Source organism: Sardina pilchardus, chromosome 12 (genome assembly GCF_963854185.1).
Source record: "Sardina pilchardus chromosome 12, fSarPil1.1, whole genome shotgun sequence".
Taxonomy (NCBI): Eukaryota; Metazoa; Chordata; class Actinopteri; order Clupeiformes; family Clupeidae; genus Sardina; species Sardina pilchardus.
Genome location: NC_085005.1, coordinates 32,334,317 through 32,346,816, shown reverse-complemented (window position 1 = coordinate 32,346,816; position 12,500 = coordinate 32,334,317). Strand labels below are relative to the sequence as shown.

General features: G+C 49.5%; 2 protein-coding genes across 2 annotated transcripts in view; one reads left to right on the top strand and one right to left on the bottom strand.

Annotated features, from left to right (window-relative positions):
- The window catches only part of LOC134097464 (uncharacterized), a 9,965-nt gene extending 1,988 nt beyond the window's left edge, over nt 1-7,977 (bottom strand). Inside the window, exons 1-4 of the mRNA XM_062550333.1 lie at nt 7,823-7,977; nt 5,630-6,146; nt 4,519-5,560; nt 214-576 (exon numbers count right to left, since the gene is read on the bottom strand). Of these exons, the coding sequence (XP_062406317.1) occupies nt 214-576; nt 4,519-5,560; nt 5,630-6,049 (1,825 nt within the window). The 5' untranslated portion in view covers nt 6,050-6,146; nt 7,823-7,977. The remainder of the gene's footprint in view (nt 1-213; nt 577-4,518; nt 5,561-5,629; nt 6,147-7,822) is intronic.
- A 1,491-nt stretch (nt 7,978-9,468) lies between these two features.
- actr10 (actin related protein 10) overlaps nt 9,469-12,500 on the top strand; it is an 18,872-nt gene continuing 15,840 nt past the window's right edge. The window contains exons 1-5 of the mRNA XM_062550921.1: nt 9,469-9,659; nt 10,303-10,375; nt 10,510-10,592; nt 10,819-10,927; nt 11,950-12,057. Coding sequence (XP_062406905.1) covers nt 9,583-9,659; nt 10,303-10,375; nt 10,510-10,592; nt 10,819-10,927; nt 11,950-12,057 — 450 coding nt within the window. The 5' untranslated portion in view covers nt 9,469-9,582. The remainder of the gene's footprint in view (nt 9,660-10,302; nt 10,376-10,509; nt 10,593-10,818; nt 10,928-11,949; nt 12,058-12,500) is intronic.

Genomic DNA, 12,500 nt, shown 5'->3' with positions numbered 1-12,500 from the left:
TCAGATTAGTATTTCTGAAACGTATTGTTAGAGTGCAGTGAGCCCACAGCGAGGACTTGACCAGGTGGGATCCGGATCAGAACTGGATCTAAACCGGATCTGAACTGGATCTGATGCGAATAAGAGACAGCGGCCCTCCTGTCACCCTGATGCCTGCGCTCACCCCCCCCCCCCCCCCCCCCGCCCCCTCCCCCCACCCCCCCCCTCACCCACCTGTGTGGTCCGCTGGTCTCCTGGGATACAGCGTGCTGATTGGCCACGGGGACGTCTCGCCAGCCTCTGCCATCTCCACGCCAGACGTTTGCCATGGCGACGGCCACTCGGCAGCCCCCGGGGGAGGGATATCCGAGAGGGCTCGGTCTGCGTCCATGGTAACCGCTCGCCCGAGGTCTGCCTCCGTCAGCGCGCCCGGTGCCAGCGCGGTGGGGGCCGGCGGCTGCCATGCCAGCGCTCTCCCACCAGGGGGCGCCGGCGTGGCGTCCTCAAAGGGCTCGAAGATGAGCGGGAGGTCCTCGGAGGACATGGCGGGCTCCATGCCAACCTCCTGAGAGGACGACAGCACACCCAGCCCCTCCGCTGGCACAGGGGGAGGAACAGAGGAGAGAGAAAAAAAAGCCTCGTGTTTTTCACCAGCCTGCCCATGCCAACACCACCCCACTGGCTCAGGAGCAGAGCGGGCATTTGCCACGCAAGCAGCCTGGGCAGCCGGGGGGGCAGCGAGCTGGCGCGGGCAGAGTGGCGAACGAGGAGGAGGAGGCTGCGGGGCACAGATTGTGCTGGGAGTCTGGAGCGCATCTGGGCCAGAACACAACACACACGCAACCAGGAAGCTGCTGTTTGTTTGTGCAGGGTGATTATGGGCAGCATAAGAAGTGGAACACAAACACTCGTTTCACAACTCACTTACACAGAGGAAACTTAACTAACAAACAAACTAACTGACTAATAAACAAACAAACAAACAAACAAACAAATAAACAAACAAAGGAGTGAGTTCAAGAATAAGAATATATTCTTTTAGGATTAAGCAGTGTAAACATAGGCAGAAAAGCTCCTGATTGAATTCTATCATAATGTATCTCTCTCACTGATACTGACTAGCTGATTGTGGCCTAGTATGTCATGCATGGAGCTGCACCTAGCCGTGTTATGGCAGCACGTGTCAGCACATCCTCATGTCCATCAACAGAACAGACCCACATGAGGGTCCATCAACAGAACTGACCCAAATGAGGGTCCATCAACAGAACTGACCCACACGAGGGTCTGTGGTGACGCTATAGTACATGTCTATGGAGTGACCACTGTGCTCCGTGGCGTTGCACAAACCAACATTTTGGGTGTGCACAATGTGAGGTCCATCTCCAGGACAGAAATGATGCAATTACTTTAAATTGGGCGTACACACACAACACACACACACACACACACACACACACACACACACACACACACACACACACACACACACACACACACACACACACACACACACACACACACACACACACACACACACACACACACACACACACACACACACACACACACACACACACACAGAGTGATTTAAATGCCACCAGGCCTGATATTACAGTATAATCATTGATGAGCACAATAGGGATGTGTTCATCCTGGAAGTAGGCTGCTGTTTTCTGATTCTTGTCTAGAGGAGGCTTACTAGTAACAGCAAATGTACAGCAAATAACTGGCCTTGGCTACAAAGGTCAATATCTGGTGCTCATCTTTGGCAGCCTGGGCCATGTGCATAGGCTTGTCATTAAGGGTCTCAAGATAGTTGGCTTTACAAAAGCAAGGGCAAAGCAAATAGCCAAATACTGCTCAATATCCTCCATTATTGGAAGTCGCCATATATGGAGAAGAAGGTGTTGTGTGTATCCATAAATCTGCTGTTTGAATTGTCATCAGACCCACATTGGTGGATCATGCCTTAGCAATGTTCTGCATCTCTAACATTTATCTCCTTATTGACATTCATTAAGAATTGTGGACATAAATAAAGTAGGTAAAATATGTGTGTGTGTGTGTGTGTGTGTGTGTGTGTGTGTGTGTGTGTGTGTGTGTGTGCACGTGCCTGTGTGTGTGCGTGTGTGTGTGTGCACGTGTGCGTGTGCGTGTGTGTGTGTGTGTGTGTGTGTGTGTGTGTGTGTGTGCACGCTTTGGACTCTGTACTGTCTCCTCTGATGTGCAGACTTGTGGTGTTTGGCTCTCCAAAATCACATAAGAGCTGTCTCAGGTAACACCCATAAACACACACACACACACACACACACACACACACACACACACACACACACACATTTTAAATAGGCCAGAGACGGGCCACGTGTTCTGGTGATGTGAGCACACTCGTCATTAAGACGAAATCTTCATCTGAGAGGCTCTCTAAGGAGCAGCTCTCTGCATGTAGGCCTGACGTGTGTGTGTGTGTGTGTGTGTGTGTGTGTGGCTCTCTAAGGAGCAGCTCTCCTCATGTGGGCCTGACGCCTCCTGTCTCCTCTTCAAACACTTTTCTAGGCCACTTTCATTAGAGCACAAATGTCGTCTGGAAGTGTGTGGGAGACATCCGCGTCCCAAACGCCAAGCCTGTGCTCCCCCCAGCCCTGCGCGGACGCACGGACACTACTCTAGATAGCTCCCAAAATCCCTCTCCCTCTCTCAAATATTTAACAACTTCTTTCTATAGCAGGCTTTTTCAAGGCTGAAATGGAAATCGGCGTAGCTTTTGAGGACAGTTAAAAAGGAAATATGAAATATAACTGAGCCTGTCAGAGTGACAAAGGCAGGATCCATACATATTTAATACGACCTGTCACTCATCGCTGTCCAGGCCCTGAAATGGCTGGACTGCAGTGGACCTATATGCACAGAAACACGAGTGAGCATCGATAATTCATCCCGGCGCATCTTCCACTTACTAACGTCAGCCTGCACAGTAGGCCTATAATGGTATACATATTCCCCATATGATTAGAATATAATATAATAACACAATTATTGTATATTCCCCATATAATAAGAATATAATATAGCATGATTATATACTCTGCAACTCATTCCCTATAAGCTCTTCTCTGATCAACACGGGGTCCTCTGCATCCTTTGGTCATTATATAAATAATATAACATAACACAATACACACTGTAATGTAATATCATATTATATAATACTAATCTGCTACTCCCATTCCCTATACGCTCTTCTCTGACCAGTGCCAGGTCCCCTTTGGTGCTACACAGCTGACTGGTGCTGTCCAGAGACTGCGCTGTGTGTACCTGTTTCCCCAGCGACACCAGACGCATGTGAGTGGGACAACAGGGAGCTCAACGCTACACTATCTATTCCACGCAGGGAGCCATCAACGCCAGCTCCTCTTTAATCTCTCCGCCGAGAGAAGAGACGACGCAAAGCTCAAAGGAATGCGCGACGCGCGGCACCCCAGCCTCTCGTCTCCGCTCTCCTCGCCGCCGTCACACGCGCTTATTTGGAGCGCCCGCGTCCAAAATAGAAAGTAATTAGGCTGGCCTGGGTTCCCGTGGCGACGGCGGGGTAGCGGCAGCTCAAAGTGGAGCGGAGCGGAGTGGGGCGGGGTGGGTGTTGCGGCTCGTCACGGCTCATCTCCACACGCGCCGCCGGCTGTCGCTCGGAGCACCACGCTGCCACATCTGACGCCGGCCGAACATGCCCCACAGCGGGGCGCCGCACCTAACGAGTGTTGTGATGCTGACGCACCTGACGCCAGCACTACCACAGGGCTGTTGTGATGCTGACGCACCTGACGAGTGTTGTGATGCTGACGCACCTGACGCACCTGACGAGTGTTGTGATGCTGACGCACCTGACGAGTGTTGTGATGCTGACGCACCTGACGAGTGTTGTGATGCTGACACACCTGACGAGTGTTGTGATGCTGACGCACCTGATGCACCTGACGCACCTGACGCGAGCGCTACCACAGGGCCATTGTGATGCTGTGCTAGTGTGCTGCACTGACAGCATATAGAACACCACCAACCGTGTATCTGTACAAGCTCACAGGGGCGGGTACTCAAAACAATGTATATTCAACTGTGATTATTTTCTATAACCAAAATGAACCAAAAACATCAGGATAGTGATCCAAAACATTTTTCAAAATGAATGTTGAGAGATAGCTCTCTAATGTAGCTCTCTGATGTTTGAGATAGCTCAAACATCATCAGTGCAGGTGTGTTTAATCATCCAGGAATGGTCAGATTATCTTCATTGTTTTTATTTAAATTATTTTTTGTTGCGTATTCTAAGTGAAATGACACATCTTGCATGCAAATCTCACAAACCCAGAGAGCCGCTGTAATGGACAGAAAGATAATCCTGAAAACAAGCTAAACAACACAAAAAACAACACAAGAGGAGCTGCTCTGCGTTGATGAGATGCCACAGCAGACGACGTGTCTCAGACTCACCTCCCTGCGGGCGACACACACACACACACACACACACACACACACACTCACCTCCCTGCGGGCTCACCGCCTCCGTCCACGTCTCGGCCGGCGGAGCGTCTGACCTCGGGGTGAGGAGCGGGATCTGAGACGCCCAGTCCAGTCCTGCGGCAGGAGAAGTGACCCCTGCTGCCGCCTCCTCCTCCTCCTGGCTCCTGCGCTCCGCCGAGGACTCGCCGTGAGGGACCGGCCACGTCGTGCCGTCGCCCGGCTGGACAGAGGCGCCGAGGAGACCCTCCTGGACAGAGCCGGACGGAGGCGGATTGCGCTCTGCAGCCGTGGACGCTGCTTCCCTCGCGCTCTCCGAGTCTGGAGACGAGGGTGTGCCCAGGGGAGCTCGGGTCAGCGCTGCCTCCCAGCGGCCCTCGTCTCCGCCCCAGTGGCCCTCTGGCGCTGCCCGCGCGGGCGTGCCCGTGCCCGTGCCCGGGGTGTGTGCGGTGCCCGGGGTGTGTGCGGGGCTGCCTGACCGCTGTCCCGCGGCGGCGTGACCCCCGGCCTGCGTGAGGTCGCCGCTCTGCTGGGCCATCTGCGCTGCGCCCCGGCCATCTGTCTCGCGGCCAGACGGCCCTGCGGAGGGTGGCGCTGCCGTTGGCATGGCGGGCGTGGTGGCGCTGGTGGCGCTGGTGGCGGCGTAGGCAGCGGCTCTGCCCCTCGTGCCGTCTGTTGCAGGAGAGGCGCCGACTGAGGCGGCGCGTAAGAAGTGTGCCAGACCCTCTCCTTCACCCTCCTCCTCCTCATCTCCCTTCTCCTCCTCCTCCTCTTCCTCCTCCTCGTGTGCCACCCTGTCCCCTGGCTCCGCTGCGTCTCTGTGCCCGTCTGCGAGCCCGTCGGGTGGTTGCCATGGCGCCTGCTGCTCGGCGGCAGTTGAGGGTGTGGAGGTGACTAGCGCCGGGCTGCTCCCTCGTTCCTCAACAGGGCTCTGTGCGCCCGCTAACGCGCTAGCAGCCACAGCGGAGGAGGTGGAGGAGGAGGTGGTGGTGGTGGTGGAGGTGGTAGTTAGCGTCACCTGGCCCCGCGCCTCCTCCTCTACAGCACCTCCCTGCAGCAGCCCCTCCTGGATCCCACCCTCCTCCTCCTCCTCTTCCTCCTCCTCCTCCTCCTCCTCCTCCTCCTCCCTGGCTGCCGTTGCTGGGTCGCCCTCCGTGAGTGGAGCACGGTCTCCCCCGGCGATGGCGGCCGCCCCTCCCTCCTCTCCCTCCTCTCCCTCGTCCTCGGCTGCGGCGGCTTCAGCTTCTGCGGCGGGCACCGGCGGCGGCGCGAGCCTTGGCACGGACGGGCACTCGTAGCTCCAGCGCTGGGCGAGCTGCGGCTCTAATCCGTCCGCCGCTTGTTCCGGCGCTTGTTCCGTGGCTTGTTCCGTGGCTTGTTCCGGCGCTTGTTCCGGCGCTTGTTCCGGCGCTTGTCTGTCCTGTCGGGCGGCGCAGCCCGGTGCCCCCGAGGGGGGCGCGAAGGTCCCCGGAGCCTCGGGCACCAGCGGGGCAGCCTCGGACCACAGGACGCTCACGGCCAACTGGAGGCCCAGGAGCGGCCACAAGCCCACCATGGCTCGCGGGCAGAGGGGCGTGAAAGCTGCTGGACACAGGAGAGGAGATGAGCGCTACGGTGGATGGGGGGATCACATCCAAACTGCCAGAAGGACCCTTTGGCATTGAGAGAGAGAGAGGGGGGGGCAGAGAGAGAGGGGGGGCAGAGAGAGAGAGAGAGAGTGAGAGAGAGAGATAGACAGAGAGACAGAGAGAGAGGGCAATAGAGATAGCGAGAGAGAGAGGGAGAAAGACAGAGAGAGAGAGAGAGCAAGGGTGATAGAGAGAGAACGGCCAGATGCTTAAGTGGATTAAATCAATTAAATTGTTTTTTCTTCATTTGCATGCAAACGCTCCTCCCCCTCATTTAGCCAGAGTTCCGTTATCTCACACACCAACTTTCACACATGTTCTTATGGCTACACACAGAACCTTTCACATGTGTTCTTATGGCTACACGCAGAACCTTTCACATGTGTTCTTATGGCTACACACAGAACCTTTCACATGTGTTCTTTCTGGCTACACGCAGAACCTTTCAAATGTGTTCTTTCTGGCTTCATACGCAGAACCTCTTTTTGGCCAGGCAGGTGGCAGTTCACCCAGGAACAACTCAGGACAAGGTACAGGCCAGATCAGAGCCAAATCAGGGCCATATCAGGGCCAGATCAGAGTAAGGTCAGGGCCCGGGAGTATTCCAGTAGGAATTGATCTGGCTGCTGAACTGCTATCAGTCATACTTGTGTAATAACAAACAGGTAGCTTAAACACTGTGGAAATGTGTCCAACCCAACAGGACACCAGGAGTTGTATTGGCTGCACAGACACATTACCATGATCCTAAAAGTATATAGTCTATGTAGAGTCCAGCGTTTAAATGAGGGAACATTGTAATGATCACTTTAAATGCTGTATTCTTTTGCAGATTTTACATAACTTTTCATCGCACATGATACAACCATTAGGGCAAAGAAAAAAATGCATCTTAGTGGGTAGGGAATGGAAATAGCCTTTCTCACTCTTTTCACTCACACCCACTCTCTGCTCTGTCTTTCTTTCTCTCTCTCTCTCTCTCTCTCTATTTCTCATTGCCACACACAGTAGAAACCTGACACAGCACACTGCAATGCACTCTACTTCCAGCCCCTAAAAATAGCACTGGCTTGAGTCTGGAAGACAATGAAATCTAGTAGACACTGTGACAATGTGTAAGGCTGATTTCAACTTATAGTCTACAGTATATGCCAAAACAAACCCACGCCACAGGGCTGCGGAAAACATTCAAGTATGATGACGACGTTATTGTATTTGAAATATATATCCTATTTCTATTCGGGACATTAATTATTTACAAGCGGTATTTATCAGTTTCAATAACAACTTGCCGAGTAGTCAATCATTCGTAAATCAATACAGTCCATGGACACGTGAAGGACCAAGAGAGGCGGCGTTGCTAAGGATGCAAGTGATGAGACAGACTCTAGGATGAAAACACGTACAGGCGCTGGACTTCTTCACCGCGAAAAATAGCCATCGCTGCGCACTCGACTGCGCAAGAGGAATGGCTCATAGAAACTCTGATTTACCAAGAACACACAAAATGTATAGTATAGCTGACACATACATCGGCGTATTCGTTCAAGTGAATGAGACGCAACATGCACCACTTCATCGTTATACAGAAGAAACATCTTACGTATCACGTCTTTCAGAAAGATCCTTCTCATTTTAGCTACCAGTGAGAAATTGACGTAGAAAGTATGTGAGGATGAAAATGATCCTATTGTCCTTACCTGTGGATCTTGAAAATATTCACCCCGATCTCATGTTCTGATTCATCCCAAAGTGTCTCATGAATGTTATGGTTTTTTTTCAGAGCACACGCACTGCAATTGAGTCACTATTGATTCGGCAGCATGTCTACCGGGATGTTTGTAGCCCACCAGGCTTCTCAATGCGAGGTGCGCGAGAAGTGCACGTGTGTGCGCGCTCCCAGAGCGGTGGTGGCAGGCAAGGTTGAACATGCACGCGCATCGCCTATGCATGTTTCAGCGGGCCTTTGCTTCGTATTTATCACACATTAGGCTACGACTCAGTCCATGAGGAATTTAAACAGAGCTAAATAATAGCATAATAGCTTGTCCCGAAACTCTTCAATGATAAGGCTTCATGCTCTCTGATGAATCATTATACTAAATTGATTTATGCTAGATTAATCATGAATGACAGATAAGAAACACAAAAGACATAATGTATCATATTAATTTGCAGGAGCCTATAGACACATTTGAACTGTTCAGGATTGTATTAGTCTATCACAACAAGTCATGAAAATAGATCAGTGCACACCAAGAGAGGAGGAATAGGGCAAATGGGGTTTAATAATGACAGTGAATAAGTGGAAAGTTTAAGTTACAGTTATAGCCTAGTGAGTAGCCTACTTAACAGACAGCAAATGTAGTTTGTTCACTGTTGTTCTGCGTTTTCAGAGGAGGTTTTTTTTTTAAAGCCATGATGGTGAAAAGCCATCTAATAGGCCTAGACATTTTCAAAACACATCCATTTTCTGAGCCAGGTTGTCAGTTCCATTAGTTTAATCGCCTCTACCCTAAAAGTTACCACATAGAAATCACTGAATTGTTCCGTGTGCATTTGCAGCTCAGAGAGTGAATATATGTTTAGACGCCTTTCTCCAAGGCGACATACAAATAAAAACAATACAATAATTAATTTAAGAGTGAACAATTTAAAAAAAAAGGTCAAACTACATTAGGGAGAAAAGCAATAATAAGCAATATTATTCATATATAGTATGATTTTCTTTATAACAATATACGCGCATAAGAGTAAGGACGAAAGAAGATATCAGCCTTCTAGGAATAGGATACAATGTATCAAGCTCCTGAGATAAAATGTTTCAGGCAATGCTTCGGCTGTCAGTCGGTTCGGTAGGACCAAGGGGGCAGCGAACGTTCTGAGAGTGTAGACAGTATGGCGGCCGCCATGCTAACGAGAAGACCGTGGCTAGCTGGCCATTCCATTGAATCCTATGGGGCGTAAGCGCCACTTTGACATCAAATAACGTTACAGCTGAAGCGTTTTAAGCCTTTATATGAACATTTTCTATTGTCGGGGTACATACTACATTGTGAAATTGACATAATGATCTCGTAACTGTCTTATCGGCGGAGTAATTAACGTTTTTCGAAAGTCAATGCTAAAGTGTTAAAGGCGCATGCGTCCAGCGAGAGTAAAGCGTCGCCATAGGTCAGACTCGGTCAGACTACGTGCCTACGTCACATGTACGACATCTGAGCCTGCGCAGGAGACCTATGACGGAATAAGAAGACCTAAAAAAACCGTTGAAATTTGCTTCCTCGGTCTCTGCTGCCGTCTACGTGATAGCTCTGTCCATATCTTTTACTGTCTATGGGTAGGACCCCGCCCTGCGCAGTGACCAGTGACAGCCGCTGTTGTTGTGTCCATTAGCAGCAGCAGCTAGCAACTCTGTATCTCAGAAGCACTTATCTGTGCTTCTGGTTAAAGCATCAAAATGCCTCTCTTTGAAGGTTTAGGGAGCGGAGGGGAGAAGACTGCCGTTGTAATAGATTTAGGAGCAGCCTACACAAAGTGAGTTTATTCGGTATGATTGAATTGGTGTGCTGAATGGTAAATGGTGTGCGTTATGCATAGTGCTAACTTTGTTGTACCAGCTAACAGCTAACTTGCTAACTTTAGCTGTCCTGTGATTTTTTTCTCTGTTTCGGGGATAGACAGCAATGAATATTGGTCGGAAATGGTATATTTTCAGTGTTCGTTCTTGGCTTTAGTAAACTGGTCTTGAAGCGTTAACGAAATGTATAGATAGCTCGGTTAGCAATGATGTCATTAGCATTACAGACTAATCAAGCTCTGACGTTAACTTCTAGTTGGAGTAAAAAAGACTCAGTTGATGTATGTAAACGGTTATCATTTGTCTGTTTGTGTCCAATTTGAATGCTAGTGTTTACCGTAGTGTTGTTTTTCATAGCCGACCTAGCACCAGTGGTCAATTGTGACAAGGCTTTTTTGCATGTGATGATGACAGTCAGAAAACCAACCTTAGGGCAAGTCATATGAGTAGCATAAGACTGAAGTGTAGCGAATAAGTATCTGCTAGGGGCCTTGAATTGAAACCTTATGAGAATTATGAGTGCATTTATGAGAATGCACAACCTGGCCACGTCAAATGAGTGTTATTATGGTGCACGATAACTGTTGTGTTGTGTTACAGATGTGGGTTTGCTGGGGAGACTGGTCCGAGGTTCATCATCCCTAGTGAGATCCAGAGACCAGGCCTTCAGCAGGTCAGTGGAACAGTGTTAAGTATTTATTCACCCCAACTCTGAATAAGGTCAGGTTTGGTCCATGTTAGACCAGAATAAAATAATTAAAGAAATGTGGAAAAATAAATGTGATTTGCTTTTCCCTCACCTTGCAGCCCATCAAAGTAGTACAGTACAACATCAACACAGAGGAACTCTACACCATCCTGAAGGAGTTCATTCACACATTGTACTTCAGGTGGGGGCGGACTTTATTTCCCACAATCCTCCTGTGCTTTATCTCACTGTCCTGCGTTGTCAGTGGCGAGTTGTGGTAGCGTGATACTGATATCTCGATCACTAATGCAACATTAGTTGCATTGGTGTGTGGTATGCATGCATGCATGCTCTCACTCTGTTGCGCTGATATATTGTATGTCACTTTAAGAAGCAGCCCTCTGTAACCAACGTTATTTTTTCTTCAGGCATCTTCTGGTCAACCCTCGGGACAGGAGAGTGGTAATCATCGAGTCCATTCTCTGCCCCTCACACTTCCGAGAAACCCTCACCAAAGTCTTCTTCAAGCAGTTTGAGGTACGGTGAATACTCTCTGTTAATCAGAGTGCTCCTGCCTAGTGTATGTGTGAGTCAGTGGACAGGCAGACAGACATAGTCTGACTATCACCAGACTAAGCTCATTCTTTTAACATTAGTCTGGGGAGTCTGCACTTTATTTCTACTGCACAAGAGGCGTGATCAATGGGCATAGTTCAAATGACTGTATGCTTTTGGATAGTCTTCAACTAATCAGACCAATGACCCGGATGCTCTTTTGGATAAGCTAGTTGTGATTGGACCCAGCAAACGTGGACAGGAAGCAGGAGAGATAGATGTGCATGTTTCCAGCCTGAGCTGCAGGGCAAAATCCAAATCACTAGCTGATCAGACAGGGTTTACCCAGCCTAGCAGACACAAGTAAACAGCCACAAAAAGAAGCAAGAGTGGAGGAACCAGTGGCACGATATGCACGTTATAACCCAGCGCAATACGGCATAAGCCTGGGTTTAACCAGAGACGGTTTATAAAGCGAGACGATTCATATGAGGGTACATTCTGGTTTCATTGTGACGCAACTGCCACTCCCATTTAGGAGGCAAACGGAGGTATTTATATGGGAGAAATAATTCTACACCTTTCTAAACCGATTATTTCGTCACTGAACACGCCCCTTTAGGAGGCAGGAAGTGCTGCTATTTTGTTCCATTGAAAAAACCCTTTATGATTCATCTTAGTAACTATACGATCTTTGGTTTAATGTGGATTGTTGAACTTGGATCAGTTGTTTTGTCCAGCTAGTCTTCAGTCCTTTAAGTCATTTTCAGAGTCCCATATAAGCTTATTAGTTCTGATGAAGTCTCATCATTGGTGTAGTGCTGCTCCTTATTGGCAAGGTTCCTCTGCATGGATTAAGCCTGGTCTTAAACTACAGTCTGTAAACTGAGGAACTCCTATGGTCGCCAAATACACCTGAACCTGCATAGTGTGCCTTTAAGTGATCTCCTCCCGTATCATGCCTAGTGTGCCTTTAAGTGAATCTCTGTCCTCCGTCTCCTCAGGTGCCCTCGGTGCTCTTCGCTCCCAGCCACCTCATGGCCATCATGACGCTGGGCATCAACTCCGCCCTGGTGATGGACTGCGGCTACACGGAGACGCTCGTGCTGCCCGTATCCTCTCCGCCGGGGTCGTGACCTCACGCTGATTATACGGGAGGAAGGGAATGTGCATGCGTATTATCTGCATAGTGTTGTCACAGAGCTTTGGCTTACACAACTGCATCTAGACTTTAAAAGAGATACTGGGGTCCCTCAACCATGTTGTATAGGCTACGTGCAGGAAAGGCTCTCTGTACGCTCGTGTGTTTCCGATGGAGCCAGGTGTGTTTGAGCCTGCCGCTATTGGTAATGCAATTAGTGTCTACACGGACCCGGTTGGATGCTGCACCTGAGAATCAGCACGTTACGACAAAGAAATATTTAAATATGTGTTGAAATTGTTATTATTAGTTGAACAAGATATTCAGTGTCAGAGTGGAAGATTTAACGAGCATAATGTAACAGAAGATGCCGTTACAAGAGTTTAATTATTTTCCACCGGAAATAAATGTGTG